This window comes from Crocodylus siamensis, chromosome 1, assembly GCF_052110815.1.
Source record: "Crocodylus siamensis isolate JL-2025a chromosome 1, ASM5211081v1, whole genome shotgun sequence".
NCBI classification, from domain to species: domain Eukaryota; kingdom Metazoa; phylum Chordata; order Crocodylia; family Crocodylidae; genus Crocodylus; species Crocodylus siamensis.
The window spans coordinates 157391665-157416264 of record NC_143395.1 but is presented as its reverse complement, the minus strand read 5'-3'; the positions used below and the strand labels follow the sequence as shown (position 1 = coordinate 157416264).

Here is a 24600-nt window from a genome sequence, read left to right as displayed (position 1 = left end):
AACCAAACAAAAAAAAAAAAAACCCCACTCACCACAAGCTCGGCAAACCTAGCATTGAGCTCCTCTGCTGACGGGATTGGAACAGAGAACTCCAGAAACTGGAGGGGGTTATTGTCCTTGAGGTTGATTTCAGGGAGGTCACTGCCTCCAAAGCAACAAAGAAATCCCAGAGCATGACGATTCCTTTTCCGAGGAGCCATGATCATATTGTGGGATGCTATCTACTGATCATGATCTGCAGAGAGAAGAGGAAGAAAAGCTGTTAAATGGGAAAGAAACTATACCAAACAAAGCATTTGTTGTTATCATTTGTGTATAGGGTAGACAACAAAAATATATCTTACAAGCCAAGGAGTTAAATAAAAAAAAAAGTGAGCCACCTGGCTGGAGAGGTGGATCAAACTCAGATCATGTTGTCATCATCATCTTGCATTGCCGTATAGCATCTCTCACCCCAAAGTTTCTACAAATGTTACATAAAACTTGGGTGGAGTTTTCAGAAATCCTTAGCATCGTCTTAAGGTCTGCTCTTACTGAGTCAATGACAGTTTTAATATTTACTGGAATGGAAAATAGGTTAAACCAGTGATGAGTCCTTTGGACAATCCCTTTCCCCCACTCCAATCAAATAGGCACATGCAGCTACCCTCTCACCCACACCTAAAAGATAGCCACCTACCTTACAGCACCCAAGGACATGAAGATATCCCAGTATGAACACACATAAGTAAAACACAATACAATGCAACAGAGTAGGACAGGCACATAAAGCATGAAGCTGAAATTACAGGTTTGCAAATCATTAACAGATAGGGTGACCTCTGTTGATATGAAACTAGATGCATTTATGTCTTCTGTTTTTTACTGCTTGGCACCCACCCCCGACCGCCAACACCACTGCGGCCGCCTGCAGGAGCTCCCTGCTCAGCCCGCCCCTGCCGCTGACACTGTTGTGGCTGCCTGCGGGAGCTGTCTGCTTGGCCCACCACCAACACCGCCGCAGCTGCCAGTGGGAGCTCTCCACTTGCCAGCACCACGTCCCCGTTGCCAACATCACCACTACCCCCTGTGGGAACTTGCCCCCGCCTCAGGAGGCGCACAATGTTCATGGTGGTGGGGACGGTTGCACTAAATACAGCTGTCCTCTATTCTTGAGGTTCCCTGATGGCCAACCTAGTAATAGACAAGAAAGTGGATTCCATTCACTTTGATTAATAAAAACACTTCTGGAAGCCTTAAACATCCTGAAGAGACTGGGCTATAGGTCTCCAGGGGAATCACTGTTTGAAGACAGCTACTTGTATCACTTGTGATGAAGGAAAGCTGGATGGAAGTAGGGTGACCACCCCTCCCTAATTAGGCAGGTCAGTCCCAGAATGGGAACATCAAGTCCTGGTCCCAGGCTGCATGACTTCAGCACAGCATTTTTCCCAGATTCCTGGTATTGTGCAAGGATCTGGGTTTTCTGTTCACCATGGAAATACAGGAAACAGTGGATTTCCCCTTGCAGGCTGACAGCATTCCAGCCTGCAAGGGGCTACTTGGGGTGCCACATGCATGTGTGTGCCTACGCAAATGCACATGGCAAGCAAGACAGCCAGGCAGTGTGGGGAGCAGCTCCCTGCAGATGAGACTGGAGTGGGGAGGTAAGAGGGAGGGGGTGCAGACTGAGGTCCCCACAGTGTGGTAGGGAGTGGGACAGGGGCTGGGGGTGCTGCCCAGCCAGGGCAGTACATGGGGCCCGAGGTCAGAGTGTGGAGCAGCACAGGATCATGGGTAGCTCATCCAGAAGGTAGGGGGACAGGGACAGCTCCCTGCCACTCCACACAATCCTGGTGTGGGGGAGGACATGAAGGGGACGTGTTCCCCAGATTTGTGTGCGAGGCAGGGGAGATGCAGGCTGCACATTGCAGCCTCAGGGCTTCCTGCCCTGCTGCCCTTTCCCTTGGAGCCCCACGCTGGCCACGCTGCCATGGCGAGGTACCCCCTGCCAGCCTGGCAGCAGCAGGGGCAGTGGCATGGAGTTGTGCCCTCCGCACTGCTGCCGTGCAGGCAGGGGGTGCGTGGCCGGTACAGGGCACCTGGGGGAAAGGCAGCAGGGCACTGAACCCTGAGCCCACTCTGGGCAGCCTCCATCCATCCCCACTCCTGCTCCACTCAGCTCTGCTCTGCCTGCGCTGCCAGCAGCAGTGAGGGGGACGAGCATGTGTCCCGCCTTTCCATTTTGAAAAGGTGGTCACCCTAAATAGGGCTACAGTTTGATATCATACCGCTATGGTAGTTATTAATGGCAAACAGAGCAAAGCACTCCAGCACTGGAATTGGGACTGTTCTAAATGTTTCAGCCCAACTTTTTATTTTGTCAAAAAAATTCTGAGATTTATGTTTTTAAAAACATCCCAATCTTTCTCCAAAAGTAATTTTTCTTATAAAAATGTTTTATTTTCCCTTTAAAAATGCTCCCTGTTACTCGGGACTTGCATGTTAGTGTTTGCATAATGCTCACAGTGCTGGTGCTGTGGGAATAGTCAGAGGGCTTCAGTCTTTGTGGCTCTAGGGCCATCAATTTAGTAAGTCCCACAAGAACTGTATTCTCTCAATGAAAAAACAAGTGAGGATAAGTAACACTCAAACGAGGCAGGGGAGGATGTGGAATAGTTTTAAGTAGGTTAGTGGATCTCCATCAGCATTTCAGCAAGTTAAATGGGAGCTTTACACATTGAAAACTGAAGGGTCTGCTTCACCCTATTACATTTGAGAGCCGTTTCATATTTCAAAGCTAGACATGGTTCTTACGAATCTTGCCAATATACAGTCAGCTGTTGTGGCCCTAGGAAATAATATTCTATTTTAATTTCCCCCTCTGTCTGGAGCCATATATGCATTTAGATCATGGGTAGGTGAAGTCCAGCCCACAGGCTAAATCCAGCCTGTAGAGGACTCCAGGGAGACCCACTGGAAGCCACACAGGCAGTTGCTGCTGGGAAATAGAGTCCAACCATCAGCTGGAGCTGCCATTTTACCTACCCCTGGTTTAGCTTCACATACTATACCATCTTCTACCTGCTAGCTTACTGGAGTCCCTGCCTCATTAAAACCATGTGGTGTAAGAGGTAAAGAGAAAAAGCATTTCATGACAGCAAAATTCCAGCTAGCTAGTTAGCAGTGTTTGGGACCTATCCTCTCCACCTTTGTGCCCCAGAAATATGGGTTTGGCAACTTAAGGGGCTGCCCAGGAGAAAACAAGGATCATAAAAGTTTTGCAACCTTGAATAACATTGTTTTTTATTCATTGCAAGAATTTGCTCCCAGATCCCGTATAGGCATCTTAGGTAATTTAGAGTCATGTGCCCCATCATAAAAACTGAGCCCAATGAAATATTCTGCAAGAAAACCTGGCAGCCCTTTGCGCTGCTCATATAATGGAATTAAGCTCTGACCACTATTGGCTCACTAGAGAATTCTGTGTTTTGTCTAGCAAGCCAGTTTACTGGACTAATCCCTGTGTAATGCCAGCCACTGTGCTTTGCCTCCTATTCCACCGTGTGCGTTCTAACCTGAAATGGTGCTCACGAGTGATGCTGAGGTTTGGAGCAGCTTCAAAATCTGCTCTGGGATAGAGCACTGAAATGAGAGATGGGACCCAACAGCATGCAAGGGCCCAGAACATGTGTTTATTGTTAAGGGAGAATAAGCCACCAAAACACAAACTGCAGACACCAGGTGTTGCACATGCCAGAATTTGGGAAGCAATGACTGGTTTAACCACTTTGATGCTGAGTACTATTATACAGGCCAAAATACACACCAGGTGCTGGATCCATGTCTTGACTATCAGTTTGAAGCGCTTAAACATGGAACAGAACAACAGCTTTTCCACCATGGTAGCCTAATAACTGGCCTTCATGAGTATATAAACATTATATGGGACTGGGTTAAGGCATTTTTACCTTGACAGTGACTATCTACACAAGATGCTGACTGTGCAGTCATTTAGTACTTGTCATTTAGTCATTTAGTACGCCAGCGCACTCCTTTTTTGTGATTCAGACTGTGCAGTAGCCTAATACTACTGCACAGTAGTATCGGACTACTGTGCAGTCAGCGTCTTGCGTAGACACGGCCAGAGTGATGTAAAGGATCTAGGGTAGAAGACCTAAACCCATAAATCTTTTCTTATCCAAGAAAAGATCTTTGTCTCCCACCATATAAGACAGTGAAGAAGGAAGAGCCCTGTGTAGGTCTATTTCCCATGAGAGAACGCTCTGCCATTCCCATGTCAGGGACAACCCTGGAGCTAAATCAGGCAGGTTCTCTTAGCTTATGAGCTTGTCAACCTTATCATGTATGCCGTTTCCAAAAACAATGAATTTAAGATAACAGAAAACAAGTCATACTTATCAGAGAATAAGATGGGCAACAGATTACAGTTGCTCAACAAAGTGCTGTGTTAACAGGAGCATTCAAAGCTAACTTTTCCTTCCTCGCACACTTTCCTTGATGTTTGACAGTGATCCAGAGAGACACAAAGAAAAAGCGACACGAGCCAATTTGTGACCTAGTCTAACACAAAACATTTAGTAGCCCAAATATTGGTCAAGTAGAACCTCGTGATAATGTGGTTTTCTGTCTGCAGCCCTTGAGTTTCAGCCTTTGGTTTCCCACTCTTTAGATAAGTGTGATTGGATAAGCTTGGAGTGCTAGTTCACGGGTGAAATGAAAAAGTTGCTTGTGAGACTCTTGAATCAGTAAATTAAGCTGTGCTGAACTTCATTACAGGCTCCAAACCCACACTCGATGCACTCCTCCCGATACTGGGTTTTATACAAGAAACTCAAACTTCAGTCTACATTTTCCAAAAGACTTCCAAAGGTCTGAAAACCCTCCAAGCGTGCCAAGGATTGGCTTAAAATATTAACAAGAAATGAGGTTGAAGTTGGAGGTTTCAGTTTAATTCTGCCTCCCCTCCCTGATCTCCCCAGATGTCTGGGTTTCATTCAAACCACAAATGCAAAGTGAAACTCAGGGGATGCAAATCCATGTGAATTAAAAGAAGAGGGCTGATCAAATCTAAAGCAGCGAGTTGCACACAGCTCCACCAGCAAAACCTTGTAATTAAAATCCCCCCTTCAAAGTCCTTTGAGAGTTTCAAGCAGAGATGGAAAGAGCAAGCACCAAGCTTGGCAATGATGGAATTTTCGTTTTGGACATTTTCATGCATTTTCAGGAGACTTTGTCACTCGTATTAAGGAATAACATGTTTCCTTCTCTAAACTTGCACACACTTTGCAGGGGGTAGGAGGGGATGGGAAGGTTTGCAATCATTGTATTAAAAGATGTGATAATAGGGGGTGGAGGGGGGGAAATCTTTGTTTCACGCTAGCTGAAAACTGCTGTTGGAGAGAAACCTCACAGAAACTTTGAACTGTGCGTTAGGATATGCAGTGGTTCGGTCTGGAACATCATCAGAAACATTTCTTCTGCAGTTTCATCCCTTCTACTTCTAAAGAAAAAGATTTTCATTGCACCTTGATAAATAAGGGTTCCTCTAGACATTCAGGTAAAAGTTAGATAGGATCCAACATGTGCTCTGCACAATCTTGCCACCTGCCATGACATGTGCCTGGCAGGAGAAGTGACTGTGGGATCCAGCATCAAATCCTATCATACCTTATTGCTGCTGTAGGGAGATCCCAGCATCATGATCCAAAGCTCCCCCTGCACTGACTCCCACTGTGTGGACAGGAATCTTGTTAGCTGATGAGACCTGTGGCAGCCCATGGGGTGCTGCTGTAGATAAGGAGTCCCCTCAACTGATGGGACCCCCAGCCGCTGCAGCATATAGTAGACTCCTGTGGATGGGAGCCCTGCCAACTAACAGGGATTACAACTGCAGGGGCATAGCTATGCTACACATGCAAAATAAAGCTGGATAGAAACCATCTATAAAAGTTAGTACATATTTTCCACTTCTAACTTTATAGCTAAATGGACCTTTTCATGGCACAATAGTTCATTTATATGTGTAACCAGTCTAAATTAATTGTGCAATTAACTCAGTAACTGCATGATACACATGGGCAGAGGGGGCCCAAGATATACTGATGGGAAAGTAATTAACTCAAATGGGAATTCTTCACATGAGATGCACTTCACAGTCAGTCAGATGCATCAGTGAAGTGCCACAAACAGAGTAGAAGACAAATCTCTGGCTCGGTTTCTCCTTCTCTCACTGCTATGGCCTGGAGTATTGGAGAGGAGGAAACTCAAAACCATAAAGCCAATCCTGAAAAAAAGAGTGGGGGGAGGGGAATAAATCATCTACAGGAAGTGGAAGGATCACAAAGAATAAAAAAGAAAACCCATAATGAACCAAGGTAGCAGAAATCCATGCTTTGCAACCTGGTAGGCAACAGGTAGGAGCCCAGCTGAGCTCTTCAAGGGCAGCAAGAACACAGCAGAACAACTTCAGCCTCACTGTTTTTTGTTCAAAGCACAAAACTATTTTGGGGCTGTTTTATCAACCAAGGGATTGTCCTTTTGCTGGGGAGTGGAGGAGTTGTTCACAATGAACACACTCTTTCTAGTGTATATTTTAACTGCCAGATCCAGTCTTGACAGGAGCCAGGTGTGAAGAGCTTTGGGTATCAAGGAGGAGTGTGATGGAGGGAGCCTGAAAAAAGAGGGGACGGGAAGTGACTGGCCTCAACACACACCACTGATTGTGAGCAGCCCATTCAAACAGGAAGTCTCCTGCCAGCAGTTTGAAAGGAGGGATCTGTGCAGGCCACAGAAAAGCTGCATATTTTGTCCTTTTAAGGGACTTGTTGTTTGACAGCTCAGGGGTTTATTTGTGTTATTTTTTTTAAAGGGCTTCATTTTTTCCACTTAATCTGAAGAATAAACCATATTCTGAGAGTAAATAAGTAAAGCCCTCTGCAAAGTCTGGTTCCTGGGGGCACAAGACAGGGAGCAAAGGGAAAGCCAGCAGGTGAACTGAGCCCCAGGGATGCTGCATCAGCACAGCATAGCTCTGTCATGGAGGCTGCCACCCTGAGAGTACCGTAACCTGCCCCAGGATGCTCTGGCTTGTCCATTTGCCAGAACAAGGCTGCTCTGTGCAGATGGCAAGACCAACAACAGGTGCTAGAAAAGTGACTTGTGGCAGCGGTCTCACATTGGAGCCTACGTGGCATGTCAAGCCAATAGCACTCAAAGGGATATTCTGTGTAGAAATCTGAGCATGCCAGCTTCTTCAAAGAAAATAAATAAAACACACCCACAACGTACAACTGGCCTGTGGCACTTACATGTTTGGCAGGGCTTGCTTGCCCCTGCTCTGTGACCTGGATTAACCTATCTAACGCTGCCTCCTACATCCAAGAGCAAGACTAGCAGCTGTTTCTTGCACACAGCTGAGAGGAAAGGGACAAGACTCAGAGAGCGAGTGCCAATGCACTGCTCTTTTGAAACGCCCACATTCCTATGTTGTCTTTGCTAAGGGTATAAGGGGCCATACATCCAAGGGGTGCTCAACACAGCCAGTGGAGGTTAACGCTGGCTTCCAAGGTACATTCATAAGGACACAGGAATCTCATTGGAATAGGCCAAGGGTGACCCAAGACTGGAATCCAGTCTTGGACCATGACCTTGGAGAAGGCAAAGTGCTCTCACACACTGCACCATCTTGTGGACTGTGGCTTTGTAAGAAAGTGGAGAGGATAAGCAGTTATTTCTTTGTCTCTGTAGCTGACAAGCTGGAAGTTATCAAGTTTTCACAGAAAAATCTCAAAAAGAGGCTAATCTTTTCTACTCTGTTCCACACTGCTCCTTCCTGATGCTCTACATAACTGCCTGGCCATAGGTGCAGTCATTGACGATGCATAGGAGGTTCACGTGCACGTCCTGAGTGCGGCAGTGCACCCCTGGAAAAAGGCACTGCCGAAACTGCCAGCAGCACCTGTGGGCGGTCACCGCTTACCACCCCCACCACTGCCAGCAGTGTCTGCGGGTGGTCGCGGACCACTGGTCGGCACTTGCCACCCCCCTCCTTCCACTGCCCACAGTGCCGCAGCTGCCTGCAGGAGCTCCCCACTTGCCACCACCACGCTCCTGCCACTGACGGTGCTGCCACCACCTGCGGGAGCTTGCTGTGCCCCCCCCAGCCTCCAGAGGCATGTGCCATTCATGGTGCAGCTATTAGCTTCTGATGAAGCTGCTGCTTATGAAGGCTTATGCATCTCCAGTTTAATTAGTCTATAAAGTGCAAATCTACCCCACCTAACATAACTGCCTCTCTCGATGCTTATAAATGACAATTGCACTAATATAGCATCATCTTGAAGGAACTCCAAACTGAGGCAAAATCTCAGGGACGGGTCCAGAGGGGGTGCAGTTCTGCAGCTGAACCCCACTTTTGGGCTGTGTGGGGACTGGGCTCAGCTGGGAACACTGACAGTGGCAGCAGTGGGGATGGGCAGAGGGGTGGGTTCCCCCCCCCATCCAGTGCCCCCAAAGCAGGTGGGGGAAGGGGAACACCCCAACCCCTCCCATTACTGCTATCCCATTACTGTTCCCAGCTGAGCCCAGCCTGCATACGGCCTCTCTGTAGCTTCTCTAGGACTGCAGGGAAGGCAGCAGCAGTAGGCAGAGGAAGAGATAAGAGACAGGATGTTCCTTTGAGCAGAGGGGAAGGGGATGGGATTCTTATGTTTTGGGGACTGGTGAGGGGGTGGAGGCTGGAGTGAGGTGCAGTCACCCCTGCCATATGGGTTGCTGCTCCCATGCACCCCCACCCCACCCCTCTTGCCAAATCCTGGATCCACCCCTGCAAATTCTGATGGTCTCTACTGAAGTATAATGGGTAATTCTATTGGCACTAGTGTAACTGCAAATAACAATTTGGCCTGATAGCTAGGGATCTCTTCTCCAACCACCAAATTACAGCAATACCAAGATCAAGAAGGTACAATAACTCACATGAAAATTTGTTAGGGATGATACTACAGTACAGTGATATCTTTAATTATTAGCCATGGTCAGGACCTCAGTTTTAGCTCTCATAAAAGATGGAATCTTCAGCAAGTGAATTTATGCTAGTGAAAAGAGCTAGAGGCATTGAACTGTACTAATGTATCAGTCTCCAATCTGGAGTGATCACCTTTAGGAGATGAAGTGTCAGACAGTCAGTCTATAAGCTGCCTTTGCTGAGATGGTTGACTAAATAAACTAGTTGATGCATATAGGCTGTGTGTAGACAAAACGAGAGGCGTGTATGCACAACATTTTAAAGCAGGCTAAATGCTTTTGCACCACCTTCATGGTTTCATAGTAGTTTCTAGGGTCGGAAGGGACCTGAACAGATGGAGTCTGACCCCCTGCCCAGGCAGGAACGAGTGCTGGGATCATAATACCCCAGCCAGATATCTATCCAACCTCTTCTTGAAGACCCCCAAGGTAGGGGAGAGCACCACCTCCCTTGGGAGCCCATTCCAGAGCCTGGCAGCACTAACCATAAAGTAACGCCTCCCGATATCAAGCCTGAACCCGCTCTCAGTCAATCTGTGGCCATTATTCCTTGTTATCCCAGGTGGTGCCTGGGGGAACACAGCTTCACCTATTTTCTGCTGGAAAGTGGTGTCAGTGTTTGCACGCTTCGGCAGCATATTACACATTAATTCCAGGAAATTCAGCAGTATAATGCAACTTAAATGACTTGGGTTGCAACAAACTAAACAACTCCTTTGAGGAGTTTTAGTTTGGTACCCCTACAGCCACAGAGCGAAGCACCGGGCTCTGTGCAGCTCCACGGCTCTGCAGGAAGCCCTGCAGGCAGCCTGGGAAATCAGCTCCACCCAGGAAAAAAGTGGCAAGCCTGATCCCCCCCGGGGCCTGCTTGTCTGCCTGAGCTGCGCAGGGGTCCGGTGCTTTCCTCCAAGGCTGTGGTGCCTCCTGGGACCACCTGAGCCAGGTGCCTGCAGGCAAGTGCCACCTGGGGGGAGGCACCGCAGCCACGGAGGAAAGCACCAGCCCCCACTGCAGCCCAGGGACTGCTCTGCCTGCTGGCAACTCACCCTCCCCTCCCCACCCGAGAGGCAGGGAAGTCAGCGGGGTGTGTGCAAGACACAGGGGTTTAAAATCAGTCCTAAATTGAAGCAGGTTTTTTTTAAACCCACCGCTTCTATTTAGGGCCCCTGTGTCATCTACACATGCCTATAGACTAGTTCATGTGGACGTATGTTGAGGGTACTCAAAATGAATGAATGAATAAATTCAGCTTTTATTGCCATTTGTAAGTGAAAGTCTGGAGAGCTCACATGAATAACACCGTTATCCTATACTCAGTAGTAAAAACTTTAGAAACTCTATCTTAACACTGGCATTTAAAATACATGACAAACAACCATGATGTCATTCTATACTGACTTTGAAGTGGCCAAGTGTCACCTATATATTGTTATAATACTTTAACTTTATTTAGAAAGATTAATCTTGAGCATTTAAAAATACAGACCACTGAGGATCTGCATTCCACTCTGTAAATCAAGTATTTTATAAAACAGAATAAAGGAGTAACTAATGTATTACAATAAGGGCACTGTTAGTCTAAAAACCAAGCCTATGACAGAAGAGTAACAAAAGTTTATTGCTTATGAATAATTAGTACTGGTTAAGCTTTTAAATTATTTTCTTGTTGGAAAAAAAAATTATCTTTCAAATAATAATCAAAAATGTTTGTGATTTTTTTTAATTTTCCAGAAGAAATTTCAAGAATATCCCTACTAATTAAAAACATTGTTTTCTCCTCCATCTTATTTTTCTTTTAGTTTTTCAGAGGCCAAATTTGGTCAAAAAATGATAGAAACAGGCAGATGGGGCATGCAGAATCATTAAAATCTCATATAGAAGGTGATATAAATATAAACATCTGGTACTAGTTTTCTGAACAAGAGTAGCAAAAACAGTGGGAAATTTCTCCCTGGAGGAGTCACAATATCACACATACACCCCCAACTGTTCTTGGCTGTGGAATCCTGGCCTTTTCTACAATACGTAACAGCTCGCTGTCATTTGAACAGCCAGTTTTACAATCCTTCCTTAACACATGCTCTCTCCTTCTCCCTCTTCCTGACCCCCAGCAAAGTCAGTGGTTCAGCTCAGGTCAGGACCCAAGACATGGTTCTTTGCCCAAGAAGTAATTATAATGATGTCTGCTTCCTCTGACAGGGAGTACATGTTCAGTTCTAATCCATTTGGCCCAGTGACCAAATACAATTACACTAATGCAATTTCTACTAGTCTTATCAGATGATTTAGCCACATGTAATAAGATCTACTCTAACTGCCCACAAGAGCCCTCTTTTTAGTACAGTCTTTAAAATTTGCTGTCCTTTTCCTGGGAGTCAGGGTAGGGAGGATCCTCTCCTCATCCTCAGAAACTGTATTCCACACACACAAGTGTCCCAAACTGCCTGTACTAACTGATTAAAGCAATGTGCTTTCAGCAATTGTCATTTGCAAGCAGCTCAGGCCCATGGCTTTTAACCCCACTATTCTGTCCCTCAGGGTAAAGAACAAACATAACTGAGATCAACATAAAGGAAATTATTTATTTAGCTATGGGACCCTGATAGACCCTAGATGTTCTCTCTAGCTGTCAGTCCAACTCAGTGATTCCCTTTGAGATCCTTTCCTGGATACTGTGGAGTGCCATGCAACATTAGCAAGAGCCGTTCTAATTAAAACGCCTGCAGTGTCTTGTGTATTCAGCGTACCATGGTGGGGCACTTTAACTAAATCTTGTTCACAAAGAACATAGAATTCCGTACTTTTGCAGCACTAAGTGGAATCATTGATCTCCCCTCCCCAGTGGCAACACGTAGGGGGTGCACGGGGATGCATGTGCAACCCCCCCCAACCCCAGAAGTGCTTGTGCACTCCCTGACAGACCATGCTCCCCACTTATGCAACAGGCAGGGCGGGCAGGTGGGAGCATCCGTACCCCTCCTGCAAGCGCTGGCCAGGGAATGGGAGTGCCAGATGAAACACTGTGGCCACTTCTGAGAGCACCACGGCCATTTCCTGGTAAGCAAGATCGGTGGGGAAGCAACCGCCCCTTCCTCCCCTCCCCGGTCACTGACTGGCTCCTGTGGGGGCATGTGCCCCCCCGACTCAGGTGGCAGCAGTCGCCAATGCCCCTTCCTGTTATACATCAAAGAAAAGGTAAATACTGGTTGAAGGCAGAATACAAAATCCAGCCAGTCAGGCCAAGCTCTTAGGCCAGCTCTGCTCAACATGTCTGTGTGGCTCCATCACAAGGCAAGCTCATTCCTCACTATTCTCTTCATCCATTTTCCATTGCTGATGCTTTCCATCAAGTCAGAGAAGGTGAGTATTCCAGAGCTGCCCTAGAACCTCTAACTTAGGTCCGGCTGCACAGATCACTTTTTCCATTATTCATACTCTTGGGAATTTTATGCAAGGTCACCTGGGGGATGAGCAGACTTAAAATATTAACATTGCAGACTGTGTCTATCAAATTTTGATTGTGTTTAATTCCAAAAAGAAGCTGTGCATCTGGTGCCTGGACATCATGAAGTCATCACCCAGCAGTATCAGGCACCGGAACTTCATGAGAGGCTTCTTGTAATTTTTTGTACCCGTTCTTCACTGGGGAGATGGTTTCTAGCTACCAAAAGTTGTTAGAGGCCACCTCTAAAGAGTGAGTCAAGGAAATCTCTCTCAGCCCACAACAAGGAACAAACTACTTTCTCATCTGATATTTCACTTTATCATCAATCCAGAATGCACCCATAAAAAAACCACATCTTAAATACACTAAAATTTACGAACATGAAAATGGCAAGGGAGGGATGATATAATGGTTATAGTAAGGGACTAGGTGTTCTCCCCCCAGGTCTGATAAGGATTCTCTGCGACTTTAGGCAACGCATCCCACAATCCGTTGGCTTCCTTATCTATCAAATGGAGAGAATACTTCTCTGCTCTAGAAAGAGCTGGGTGAGCAATTCATTGAGGGCTTGAGTCTCATTTCTGCTGACAAATTATTTTGATTTTATAATTATTGCAGAGTGCCAAACTGGTATAACTAAACTATTCACTTCAACTATGTTAGCAAGCTCAATTGTAGATCTACTCCTACTCTCATTTATAGGCATGCAATTCTACTGATTCCAATACCAATTAGAGAGAGCTAATTTGGCTCAGAGAGAGAGAGCTTTCTTTTTGAAGTTATTACAGCAAGGATGTATTTAGTTCCTGTCCTACATTACCACGTGCACATGTATGTGAATCTTGTTACTACCTGAGGCGTAGCAAATCAAATGCTATCATCACTTACAAGTGCTCGAGCCAATGGGGTTGCATGCTTTCAAAAGTGAGAAAGATCAACCCCACCCCCCCAAAAAATAACTAAGGACCAATCATCATTTTTCTTTTTACACTTTCCTTTCCTTTCCCCACTCAGCACCATCACCACCAAGCCTGCAATTTGGTAGCCACTCCAATTCTTCCATTTTCATCTCATAGTAAATACCATGCACTGTTACTAGCATTTTCCTTGCCCCAATTCAGAGTAGGTTTAACTCCCACTCCTGAATTTCACCACTGATCCCCATTCTTTTTCTGTACAAAAGCAAACTTTTCCTCCACTTTCAGGTTATCCAAATAATGCACAGCTTTCCAGCCCTGCCCTAGCTCCTCAGTCTGCTTCCCATTCTTTGTTCTCATACATAGGGTAACTATATGTCCCGGTTTGGCTGGGACAGTCCTGCATTTCAGAGGCCAGTCCTGGTCAGCCAGTGAAAATTAAAATCGAGTGTCCCAGGTGCAGGGCACAGTCTGGTAGGAAGGTGGAGTGGCACAAGCTGTGAAATAGGAAGCCCTAGCAGACAGCAAAATTGCCCTAAAATAAAATTTGCTTAATTAGCAGAATGACCATTGAAAAGTTCTCCTCTGCCTGATAAATGGTGTTTGGACCCAAAAGCTTACAAGAAAATATTTTTCTGCTACTATTTAGTTGGTCTAATAAAAGTTATCACCTCTAGCCCAGGAGTTTTGTCTGTCTCTGCTTTTCAGATCAACAGAGCTACAAGCTATATCCCTGAAACATGGAAGATATTGTAATTAGCTTTTTGGAAATGTAAGTTTCATTGCTAAACAGGAAGTAAGCAAGATTCAACTCCCTGCCTGACATCTTCAGGGAAGAAGCCTGCTGGAGCCTTGTCTCTGCCTAATCTGCATAGGCACACAGCAACATTTTCACAAATGGACTTTGAAACCCAGGGGAACCCTACCATCCTTTACCTCCCCTGTGCAAGATGAAGTTTCTTTTCTACCTGGGATAACTTTTACAATCTTTGAGTTCTCCTCTGCCTGATGAGGCGAGTTTGGACCTGCAAGCTTGCAAAGAAAGAATTTGTTTTTGCTACTAGTTAGTTGGTCTAATAAAAAATATCTCCTCTAGTACAAGAGTTTTGTCTGCCTCTGCTTTTTAAACCAACATGGTTACAAGGTATATCCCTGAAAATGGGAGGTGATTGCTGTGGCAGGAAGCCACCTTTGTTTCTCCCCAAAATCTGTGCTGTGACAATTTGATTAGGATGGGCCCAGCAGAGGAGACACACGTTTACCCTATCACTTTAGATAACCTGAGCTGGCTACATTCCTGATGGAGGGGGGAAACCTGCTGTCTCTGCCTACGTGACTGGTATCAGCTACCTGGGTAAGGGGCTTCTACCTGGTGGGCTAGAGTCTGCCCAGCAACTAGTGATGTATTTCAAATTGGTTGGCCAACAGCCAACTGGAGCTGGCCTCCACTGGACCAGGTGAATGAGGTCACAGGGGCTATATAAAAGTTAAGACTGCCCAGGAGAAAGGGGCAACAGCCATGCGGGGAACTCAGACTTAGAGAGGAGCTTTACCATCTGAAACTGGCTCTCTCCCCCATAACTCATGAGCTGGGAACAGCCTGCCTCCAGAGGGAATCTCCAACAGCCTCTGGACGATGCTTGTGAGTAAGCTACTTGAGATTTGATTAGATATCTAGCAGTAACTCAGATGCATGATCAAAAGGCTACCTCAGCCAGGCTGTTTTGCTCTATGGGATTTCTATGATATTGCTTAATCTTGTACCCTATTTTCACCCTACCCCTGTAATCAATAAAGTTCTCCTTTGTGACCGGTGTGGAAGACTTATTGAGGGGTGGGTCTAAATTATGCCTAAGAGACCCCTTAGATCCGCGGACTAAGGGAGACTATCCTTTCCGGCCCCTGACTTGGGGAAGTGCCCCAAGTGCCTGTACTGGGTTGAGTACCCATAGAACTATTAGGCCTGTGTTTCCCCAAGGACACTGGGCCAAGACAGTCCCTTCTCGGGGTGGTGGCAGCTACGGTACCCCCAGGCTAGCAAGTATGCTCCAGGAAGGGGGTCAACCAGACATGAGGCACCCCTAGGGTGGCACTCGGAGCCTGGAAGATGGTTGGGCGCAGGGAGGTGGGCGGCTCAATGCAGGAGCACCCCCTGCTGGCCTGCCACAATTGCTAACACCTGTGAAATGAAGAACAGTGGGTCACTGACTGGCCTCTGACTCCCTTAGCTGCCTGAACAGTAATACCAGAACTGCACCCCCCACTCCTATCTCTCCTTGCTGACTTTGGGTGGGAGGGGAGAGCAGTGTCCTGGATTTCAACTTAGTCACCCTACTCATACACCAATGTACTTGTTTCCAGGACTCCTTTTTCCTATCATCTCATTCTAGTCTTCTTGCTTTCTTACCTGCTTTCTACTTGGAATGGCTTCAAGCTCTCATTTAAATGCACCTCAGCTTTTACCACTAGTTTCTTTTTAAATAAAATCAATAATTTAAACAAAAAGGGAGGGAGGGGCACAACACTTCTGAAAACACACATTCTGTGATACAATCTGTCAAAACTGACTCGCACTCTGCATTTGCTGTTTTTATTGTGTTGCGCACTATTGTCTCAACCCTCAGGCTGTAAACCCTTCAGTCAGGGTGGCAAGTTGGATACATATTTAACCTATTTTAATTTGCTGTGCAGTGCCATACAGACTTATGGCGCTACACAAATAATGAAACAGTTGATTGGCAGAATGTCAACTGCCTGCCTGGAATCTGGCCAGGACACTGGGATTCACACCCCAACGCCGACATAATTGTTAGGAGCAGAGTTCAGCAGTGTCTGCAAGTTTGCTGCAAAGTTAGTTTGCATAACAGTTAGAAATGGATATCCCTATGCTTTGAAATAAAGGAATTTATGCAATGGTTCTCTTAACCATGTATGTAGCAGTGCTAACTTCACTGGATGGGTTGGGTTGCAAACTGTCATTGTTCTCTTGCAAGTCTGAGATTGTGAGTGCCCTTAGGGAATCTGTTTACCAAAAACCAAGCAAGAGAAAAGAATCCCACAGACTCCACAGATGCTGTCCACGGGACAAGTCAGAACCAAGTCACTCAAGCAGGCAAATCACTTAAAAATGCCCCACAACCCCCAGACTTTTTTACTGTTGCAAATAATCAGGTACCCAGAGTGATATTTTTAGGCCTGTCCAAGATTAAACTGTCATCTTAGTGCCACAATAGTCTCCCAAATTCCACTTCCCTTTCTGCTGCCTTTAGATGGACAATGTGCTCACGATTCTAGGTGTCATGCCTCTCCTTAGAGGTGATCTAGGCCAGTGTGTCCCAACCCTTTCCAGCCTAAGACACACTTACATTAATCATTTTTTTCTGTGGCATACCTGTTAAAGCATTCCCTATCCCCATACTTATGAGCTCATTGTAGCTTTTTGCCACAGCAAAATTCTGTGGCACACCTGCCCACTTCTGACGGTACGCCATTGTGCCACAGCAAACCAGCTGGGGAACACTGGTCTAGGCTGCCTCTCCTGCCATCTGGGAATCTGAGTTTCACTTGAGTTTTATTTTTACCTCCTTCAGGATGCCTAACCAGGCAATTTTACATGAGAGGAAAGAAAGGAATGACTGCTTTTAGGAGGCTGGGAGTAGGAGACAAAGCATTCCATTTCCTATAATGAATTCTGGTAGCATGAGTGGTGAGTTACCGGGGCACCAGCCCTGAGCACCCACTTAGAGGGGACGCAAGAATGGCAGCTCCCGCCACTGCTAGTCCAGTTGGTGTTGCTGCCACCATCCACAAGCATAAACCCTGGTGGTTTATCCTCCGATTAATCCATATACTGAAGGCAAGACATTATTACTGGTCACATCACACATTCATATTCCAGGACTACAGTTCTGCAACTTCAGTTCAAAAGACACAGGGCTCTACTGCTTCCACAAAAGCTTGTGATGGCAGGACATACTCCTTTTGTCCCTTAATCAGGCAACAGAGCTCACCTCATTGCTGATGGACTTCCATCTCAAGTCAGCACCCAGTATCACATGGACAGGAATTTCTCTAATATCAGTTATGTTTCAAATCCAAGATAACCAACACCTCCATTATTGATCTTTGTCTGCTGACAATTACGTAGTTTGTGCCCATTCAATTGAAGAGCTCCAAATCGCTCTTTACTGCTTCTGCGACGCATATAAAATGCTTCGACACTATCAACTTCACAAAAGGCAAGACACTTTACCAACCTGCCCCAAACCAGGCAGCTGCTCCTCCACATTTTACAATCAGAGGGTAATCCTTGGAGGATATTGACCATTTCCCCTATCTGGGTAGATAGCTCTCCCAAAAAGTACAAATAGACGATGATATTCAACATCAGATAAAACCTACCAGGGTTGCCTTTGGACATCTCCAAAATCATGGTCTACCATGTTGATGACATCAGGATCCAAACCAAACCTTGTCTACAAAGCCTGTTGTCAGATCTACCCCATTATATGGATGCGAAACCTGAATGACATATTGCAAACATGTGAAAACTCTGGAAGGTTACCATCAGCAATAGTCTTCGGAATATCCTCGTTATTGACTGGAAGAAAAGAAGAATGAATGCCAACATTCTTGGCTCAAGCAAAACACTGCCCCAGTTTAAGCCATGTTTATATGGCACCAGTCCTGTCCAATGGAGCATGTCCTAAGGATGCCTGACAACTTGTTCCCAAAATAGGTCCAATACTCTGAACTCATCAGTGGCCACTGCTGTTCTCTTGCAGGTGGACAAAAGAAGAGATTTCCAAGAAGAGAAGGCCAATCTGAAAGAATGTGATATTAACACCAATACCTGTGAAAAATCAAACAATGAATCTCCTTCAGTGTAGTGTATGACAAGGCATTAATTGTTTTCAGCAAACCCACCTTACCATGAAGGTGGATAGGTGAGAGAGATGCAAAGGGAAAGAGCTGTGACTCATCATCACTCGGATCCAACTCCTTCCTTCCAGAATTATTTGCCATATCTGCAGAAGAACATGCAGATCTTGGATTGGCTCCATCAGCCATCTACAGACTCACCAATGACTTTCCTATCTACTGGAAGACTGGTCATCCTCATAGAAGGACTGCTAACTGGTCATCCTTAACCGTACTTCTGACAAAAATGACATGCAAGGTCTTGACACCAAATGGCCTTATGTCATTGCTTTGAATTTGGCCCATATCAGTAATGCCTGAAAGTTCTCTCACCAAGTCTAGTTCCTAGCTAAGAGATGGCCACATCTTAAATGCCAACCTCATCAGTCAGCTCAGGAGAGAAGACAGGGATTGCATGGCTATGGAGGAAAAAAAATTCCACAATCCCTCCACACCACAGATGAGGAACACCAGGCATGATACAGAAGACAGTCCTGCTACTGCCCATGTTGTATTCCTACTGGAGAGAAAGGAATTCAGATCTCTAGGGCTGTCAATCCAGAGCTCTCACTAGTGCAAATAAACATCTCCTTTTGAAGAATGAATGAGCAGAGTCCAATTCCCAAGAGCCTCTATCTTCTTTGATTCATCTTAAATCTTTCCATACTGTCACTGTCCAAGTATTTCTAGACATGATGTAACTATTTTGCCAGGGGATTTGGGAATCAACATTTTGCTGTTATTATCCTGGGTGCCTGAATTTTCCAGACAAAATAAGCAGCTGAGGGCATTGCAGTGCTTCTGTGAGGAAAAGGAATATTCTGTAAGAATTGCCCATCTCCAAGAAAAACAAACAAATGGTAATGCTCCAATTATGTCTTCCCAACTCCAAACCGTTCCATTCCACGTGAACTGTTATTTTCTTTTCCAGACAATTAGTAGAATAATGTTTCATCCCTGAGTACATGTCATCATAGCATTACAAAGAGTTAGATTTCCATTCTAAACACTGAGTTCAGAGTCAGTACATGTCAGACAGCACAGTAAAGCCTTGCCTCCATTGGGGGTTTGCCCAGTTACAGCTATCGATAGCCACCCACAGATGTAGCTATACCAGCTCATTTCCTAATAAAGACAAGTGAATCTACCTGCTAGGTGTGTAGGTTGTAGCCGTGTTGGTTTAAGGACACAGGCAGAGAAGTTCTTTGTGCAAATCTGATACAGGTTTATCTTTCTTTATGCAGTATATGCATTCCTGGAAAATGGTGCATAACATGAATTTGCATAAAGGGAACCCACTTTACAATATAACAAATAGGGATAAGTTCCAAGACCTTGACTATACTGACCCCCAGACGCATTTCTACCACTTTAACAAGACAATTTTGGTACTCACCAACACCAAACAGTACACGGGGTGGTGGTGAATATGGGGATGGCAACTACAGAACCACGTGTCACAGACAGTGAGTGAGGAAGACAGATCTATGCAGCTGACTGTGGGCTTCCACCATACTGGTCACATAAGAGTGAATTTACCTCGCATATAATGAATATTTGGTATAAAAAGGGTCATTGCATAAAAGCTAATTTGCACACACAGAACCTGCATAAAGCGAGAAAACTTGCAGCTTTTATTAAACCAATTATTTAGCATCACTAAAAAGGTGATCTAATGTGTAGTAGACCAATTCTATTGTGCATGAGTGCAACAGCCTGGCTTTTAACATGACATGCTAGTACACAGTACAATTAGTATATTGTGCGTTTAACATCTTGTGTGGACACACCTACTGACAGGACAAGCAGAAGCAACAACAACTGAATAGGTCTTGAAACGCCAATCTACAGCTTAAGTCCTAAAGACAATTCCTCCAGAATAAGGGTGAAACACTTAACAAGGTCAAGCTGACACACTAGTCCTATACCCAATTTTATCTAATGGGTGACACCAAGGCTGCCAAGTTGGCACCAGCACTAAACTCTATTTAAAAAAAAAATAAAGAGAGATTGAGACAAGGTCATGCACACTAGTGTCAAGCACATTCTAGTGTTTTTATTTTTTTTCAGCATTTTGACAAGAGCTAGTGTGGGTTCAATACCCTGAAACCTCAACATTACACAAGTAGGTTGGCTTTTGAGCCAACAACTTGGTGAAAATGTTGAACTTTTAACCTCAATGGATAGTTGGAGAGAGTTCTGCCCGATAGATTTTTGGGTTGTTTTCTGTGTGTATTTTTGTGTGGTATCCAGATAAAATATATTTTCTGGCTGCCCTGTAACTCATAGGGGCACAAGATTACAGACCTACACTAAGCAAGTGGTTACAGTCCCTGGATTTGCTTCCCTGGGCTTTGGGGCCAGTAAGGGGGATTATACGGATATCTAGGCTAAGTGATGCCCTGGTCTGTGTGATGGTGACAAGAAGACACTTCTCAGTGTGACACTGGTGCCAATTACAAGGATCAGAAAAGAAGTCATGGTGTCTGGCACAAATCATCCACTGTGTTTTCATAAGGAACAGCTGCTCTTGCCAGAAAAAGTGCTAGACCCTACATATTGCTAGCAGTCAGAAAAGGTGAAAGAACACTCTGGACCACCGAGGGGGCAAATACACCTGCATCTTGACTATTTACATGAACTGTCACCTCCCTATAAAATACAACTATAGGCTGAGAGTGATGAGCACCCTCAGCCCACATTGCCCAGAGGTCATTCATGATGTACACGTGTGGTGCGCACGCATTCTGCAATTACAGCTATGCACAACTTTACTTCTGCAACCAGCCTGCCACTCTCGGAGTATATCCCTTTGACTCATGGGAAGATGCTGTGGTTGCACAAACTTTTACAACTCCTAAAAGCCTGTGGTAAGAAGAAAAAGTTTAAGTATGTCCGGAAAAGGGTTTCCTAGAATGGTCCAACAACCTCTGTTTCCCTAAGGACAAGCCAAATGACCAACTCGGGCTTCTGGTATCCCAGAGCAGAGATAGGAAATTTACATACACACCGCACAATTGGGAATTGCCTTCAATTCCTTAATGCCCACACCACCCCAAAGGCCTTCCCACAAAGGGAGCAGAGTTTGGGCTGTTGTCCCCAGACAACACATCTCCCAGCCTGAGATACAAGACTGCCAGTTAGAAAACTGGCTCGTAAAAAATATTTCCAGCCACACACACAAGACATTAATCCTTACTTATTAGTCAATCAGCTGATTCATGCCTCTTCATTTCCTTAGATCATTATGATGTCAAAAGAAGGGCAATACAGTTAATACAACCCCTCACTTACCGTTAAGAGGGATAACCTCCAATAAAAAAAAAAAAGTTTGCACCCCTGCAAACTTTTCCTTCCTGGTTTTTCAATATTTGAAGTTCTGTTCACACTTCCACCACTCTCCTACACATCTTTGTCATATTTTACTGTATCATTAACTCTTGCCTTGGCAGTATATGGCATCTTAATATAAATTTTCCTTCTGCCTCCATGCAGTCAGAAGCTGCCTGCCAGGCTTAATGAGCCTTAATTCAATCACCCCAATACAATTTATTTTGCCTCACTCTTCAGAAAGGTTTGCTGGAAAGCTGCTGGATTCACTAAGACTTGTGTTCAGGCAAGACAAGATAGTATAGATAGCAATAAGAAAAACTTCCCTCATATCTGTTCCTCCATCACCCAAGTTTATACCAGTCAAGGGGAGAGCAGATCTTAGCCTAATACCTGGAGAGGCAGGAGGGAAGCACAGCTCATCTTTTCAGTCCCTGGCCTCTCTGCTGACACTGCCAAGCAGGGTCAATGACAAAAGTGGCACAAAACCAATGCTTGCTGCAAGATGTAGGCTTGCTTCTGATTTCTATACAAGGGAAACAAGCAATCCTGAATCACAATCTTTGCATCAACAAGCGATTGCACAGTGTCACTTGACATTTAAATTAATGATCAGCCCTGAAGCCTCCTATAAAAGACAGTAAACTGGATATTTAGAAGCACCAAATGCTTGCAGTCTGCATGGAAGTAGCTGAGAGCTGCAGGACCTCAGCACTTCTGAATAATCATCCCCATGTATTTTTGAAGGGACAAAGCTAAGTAGAAATTCCCCACTTCTTCCTTAAGCCTGCTGCCAGACTCTAACGCAGCATTTTGGGACCCCAGGCCATGGGCAAGCCAGCAAGTCACAGGGGAAAAGACTGTCTATCCCATGTCACCCAACCCCTGCACCTTGCTTCTTTCATAAAAGCTTCTTTCATGGAGCAAGACAACCCCTGCCATGAGGCTGCCTCAGAGCAGCTGAGTGCCGAGTAGTGGCTCCAACACCAAACACCTATAAAAGTGGGTACATGAACAGTTGGATAATAGAAGACCTTTGGCCAACAGTGCTAAGATGCTTTTGTGAGCAACTTGTTCCAAAAGCTGAAAACCTCCTTATTGCCTGAGCTCTCCCACACCCTGTTACAAATAAATACAGTTTACATGGTCTATATGTAAAGGTAGCTACGTTATTACAGATTAGGTAATACAGTGGGCACTGGACATAAAACTGCCACTCTTTCAAAAACTACACTGTGCCCCAGTGCAAAACCCCAACAGAATCGTAAAATAGAGTGGTGGTCAGATTAGGCAATGAGTTTAAGTTGCCTGAGCAGGTGGATGGGAGTGAAGGAAGGGTGTCTTTGAGTGCTGCTTCAGAGAAAATAATGCTCTTCAGACAGGAGCAAGCCTGCTGAGAGACAGCCAGGATATCCTGCTCACACTGGGATTTCAAAAATAGGATTTCAAATGATGTCACAAACAATTATTTCCTAGCCTCTTGAAAGGTCACAGATGAAAAGAAATCAATTTATGTCCCACAGAGTCTATGGATGATTATACCAACTCTCCCCAGTCACCAATGAACATCATCAGTCTATATAGATAGTACAGTATACTGACAGCATGCCACCCTTTGCTCCCACAGCTAAGGGTCCCCAGCACCTCAACTCCCACTGTGCAATGTACCCCAATGCCCTACTAGCATACATCCTAGTACTTGCTTCCTAGCAGACAACCCCCTACCATAAAAGCTGTTTCACAGGAGGTGATGCCCCTACCACTACAAGAAGCTGTTGTGCAAAAGGAACAGTGAAATATAACAGAGCCCCGGTTAAAAGGAATGTGTTCAGCACTGCAACTGGACCTACCCAGAAAAGGCATTTGACACTTCCATTTAACAGCAGAGCAATCAAGCCTGACAGTATCTTGGAAGTGATAATTCTCAGCCTCCCTAAATGATCATATCTGCCCAAGGAAAGCATTTCTCTGAGCTAGAACAAGCGTCTCTAAGGACCAAGACCTGAGCTCAAGTTACTAACTATTTGAACACAGGGAAACCATTTATCATTGGGGACTGGAGCAAAGGGCAAGATGGGAAGATCAATTTTCTGGCTGGAAGGCTACTGTGCTCATTAAGGCACATATCATAGGAGGCATTGTCTTGTGGAAAGCCCTTGGTGTGTATGGCATACCAATGGATCAACCAGCCAGTGGTTCAAACCAGGAAATGACCTCATGCTTTTGCAATCAGATCTTAAATATTTAGGCTGAGGAAAGAATCGCTCCCTTTCTTATCAGAGGCCAGAGGTCTTCTGCTTGATGCTGTAAGGGAGGGAATGTTTTCCTGCCTTCCACAGGAAACATATTGGTAGATACTCCCTATAGATTCTGGGAAAGGAGGAAGGGTCAGCAGGACAAATGGGGCAGACCAGCACCTCCAGCACTTCCCCCCTAAATCAGATCCTGGAGACATCACATAAAACTTTGTTCACCTGACCCAGATAATACTTTCAGGTTGAATGGTCCAGATGGAGTGCTAATAGCAATGACTCCATCAATAGTCTTTCACTTCTTGGGGTATCAACAGCCATCATCTCTGGAGCAGGATCAGCTGTGCTGAGCGATGCATCCTGGCACAGCTGATCCACTCCACCGGTGTTTACAGGCACCGCCCAAGGCCACTGTCCCATAGGGATGGGTCCCCGCCAGTCCTGGGGCTTCAGGGGACAATGGGCCAAGATACCATGACCTACTCAGCCTGGTACACATGCCATGGGAATGCTCTGTAGAGGGATTTCAGGGGTATGCAATAAGCAAACGCACATACTCCCTTATAAAGCATTGCAAACTGTGACTACCTACAGGTGTGGTGACATTTTTAGGCAGTAGACACGGGGTTAAGACATCTGTGTGAAACTAGTTCTGCAAGAAGCATAACAAGCCAAGTCAACACCTGGGGCAAACCCTGCAGGAAGAGTT

At 45.4% G+C, this 24600-nt stretch overlaps 1 protein-coding gene across 8 annotated transcripts in view; it reads right to left on the bottom strand.

Moving 5' to 3' along the window:
- The window catches only part of DAAM2 (dishevelled associated activator of morphogenesis 2), a 276747-nt gene that overhangs the window by 165176 nt on the left and 86971 nt on the right, over positions 1-24600 (bottom strand). For 7 of the 8 annotated variants that reach the window (XM_090046767.1, XM_090046815.1, XM_090046773.1 and 4 more), the window contains one exon: positions 33-235. In XM_090046767.1, coding sequence (XP_089902893.1) covers positions 33-206 — 174 coding nt within the window. In that variant the 5' untranslated portion in view covers positions 207-235. Of the gene's footprint in view, positions 1-32; positions 236-24600 lie in introns of those variants that run through there. The other variant, XM_090046820.1, reaches the window with a different exon arrangement.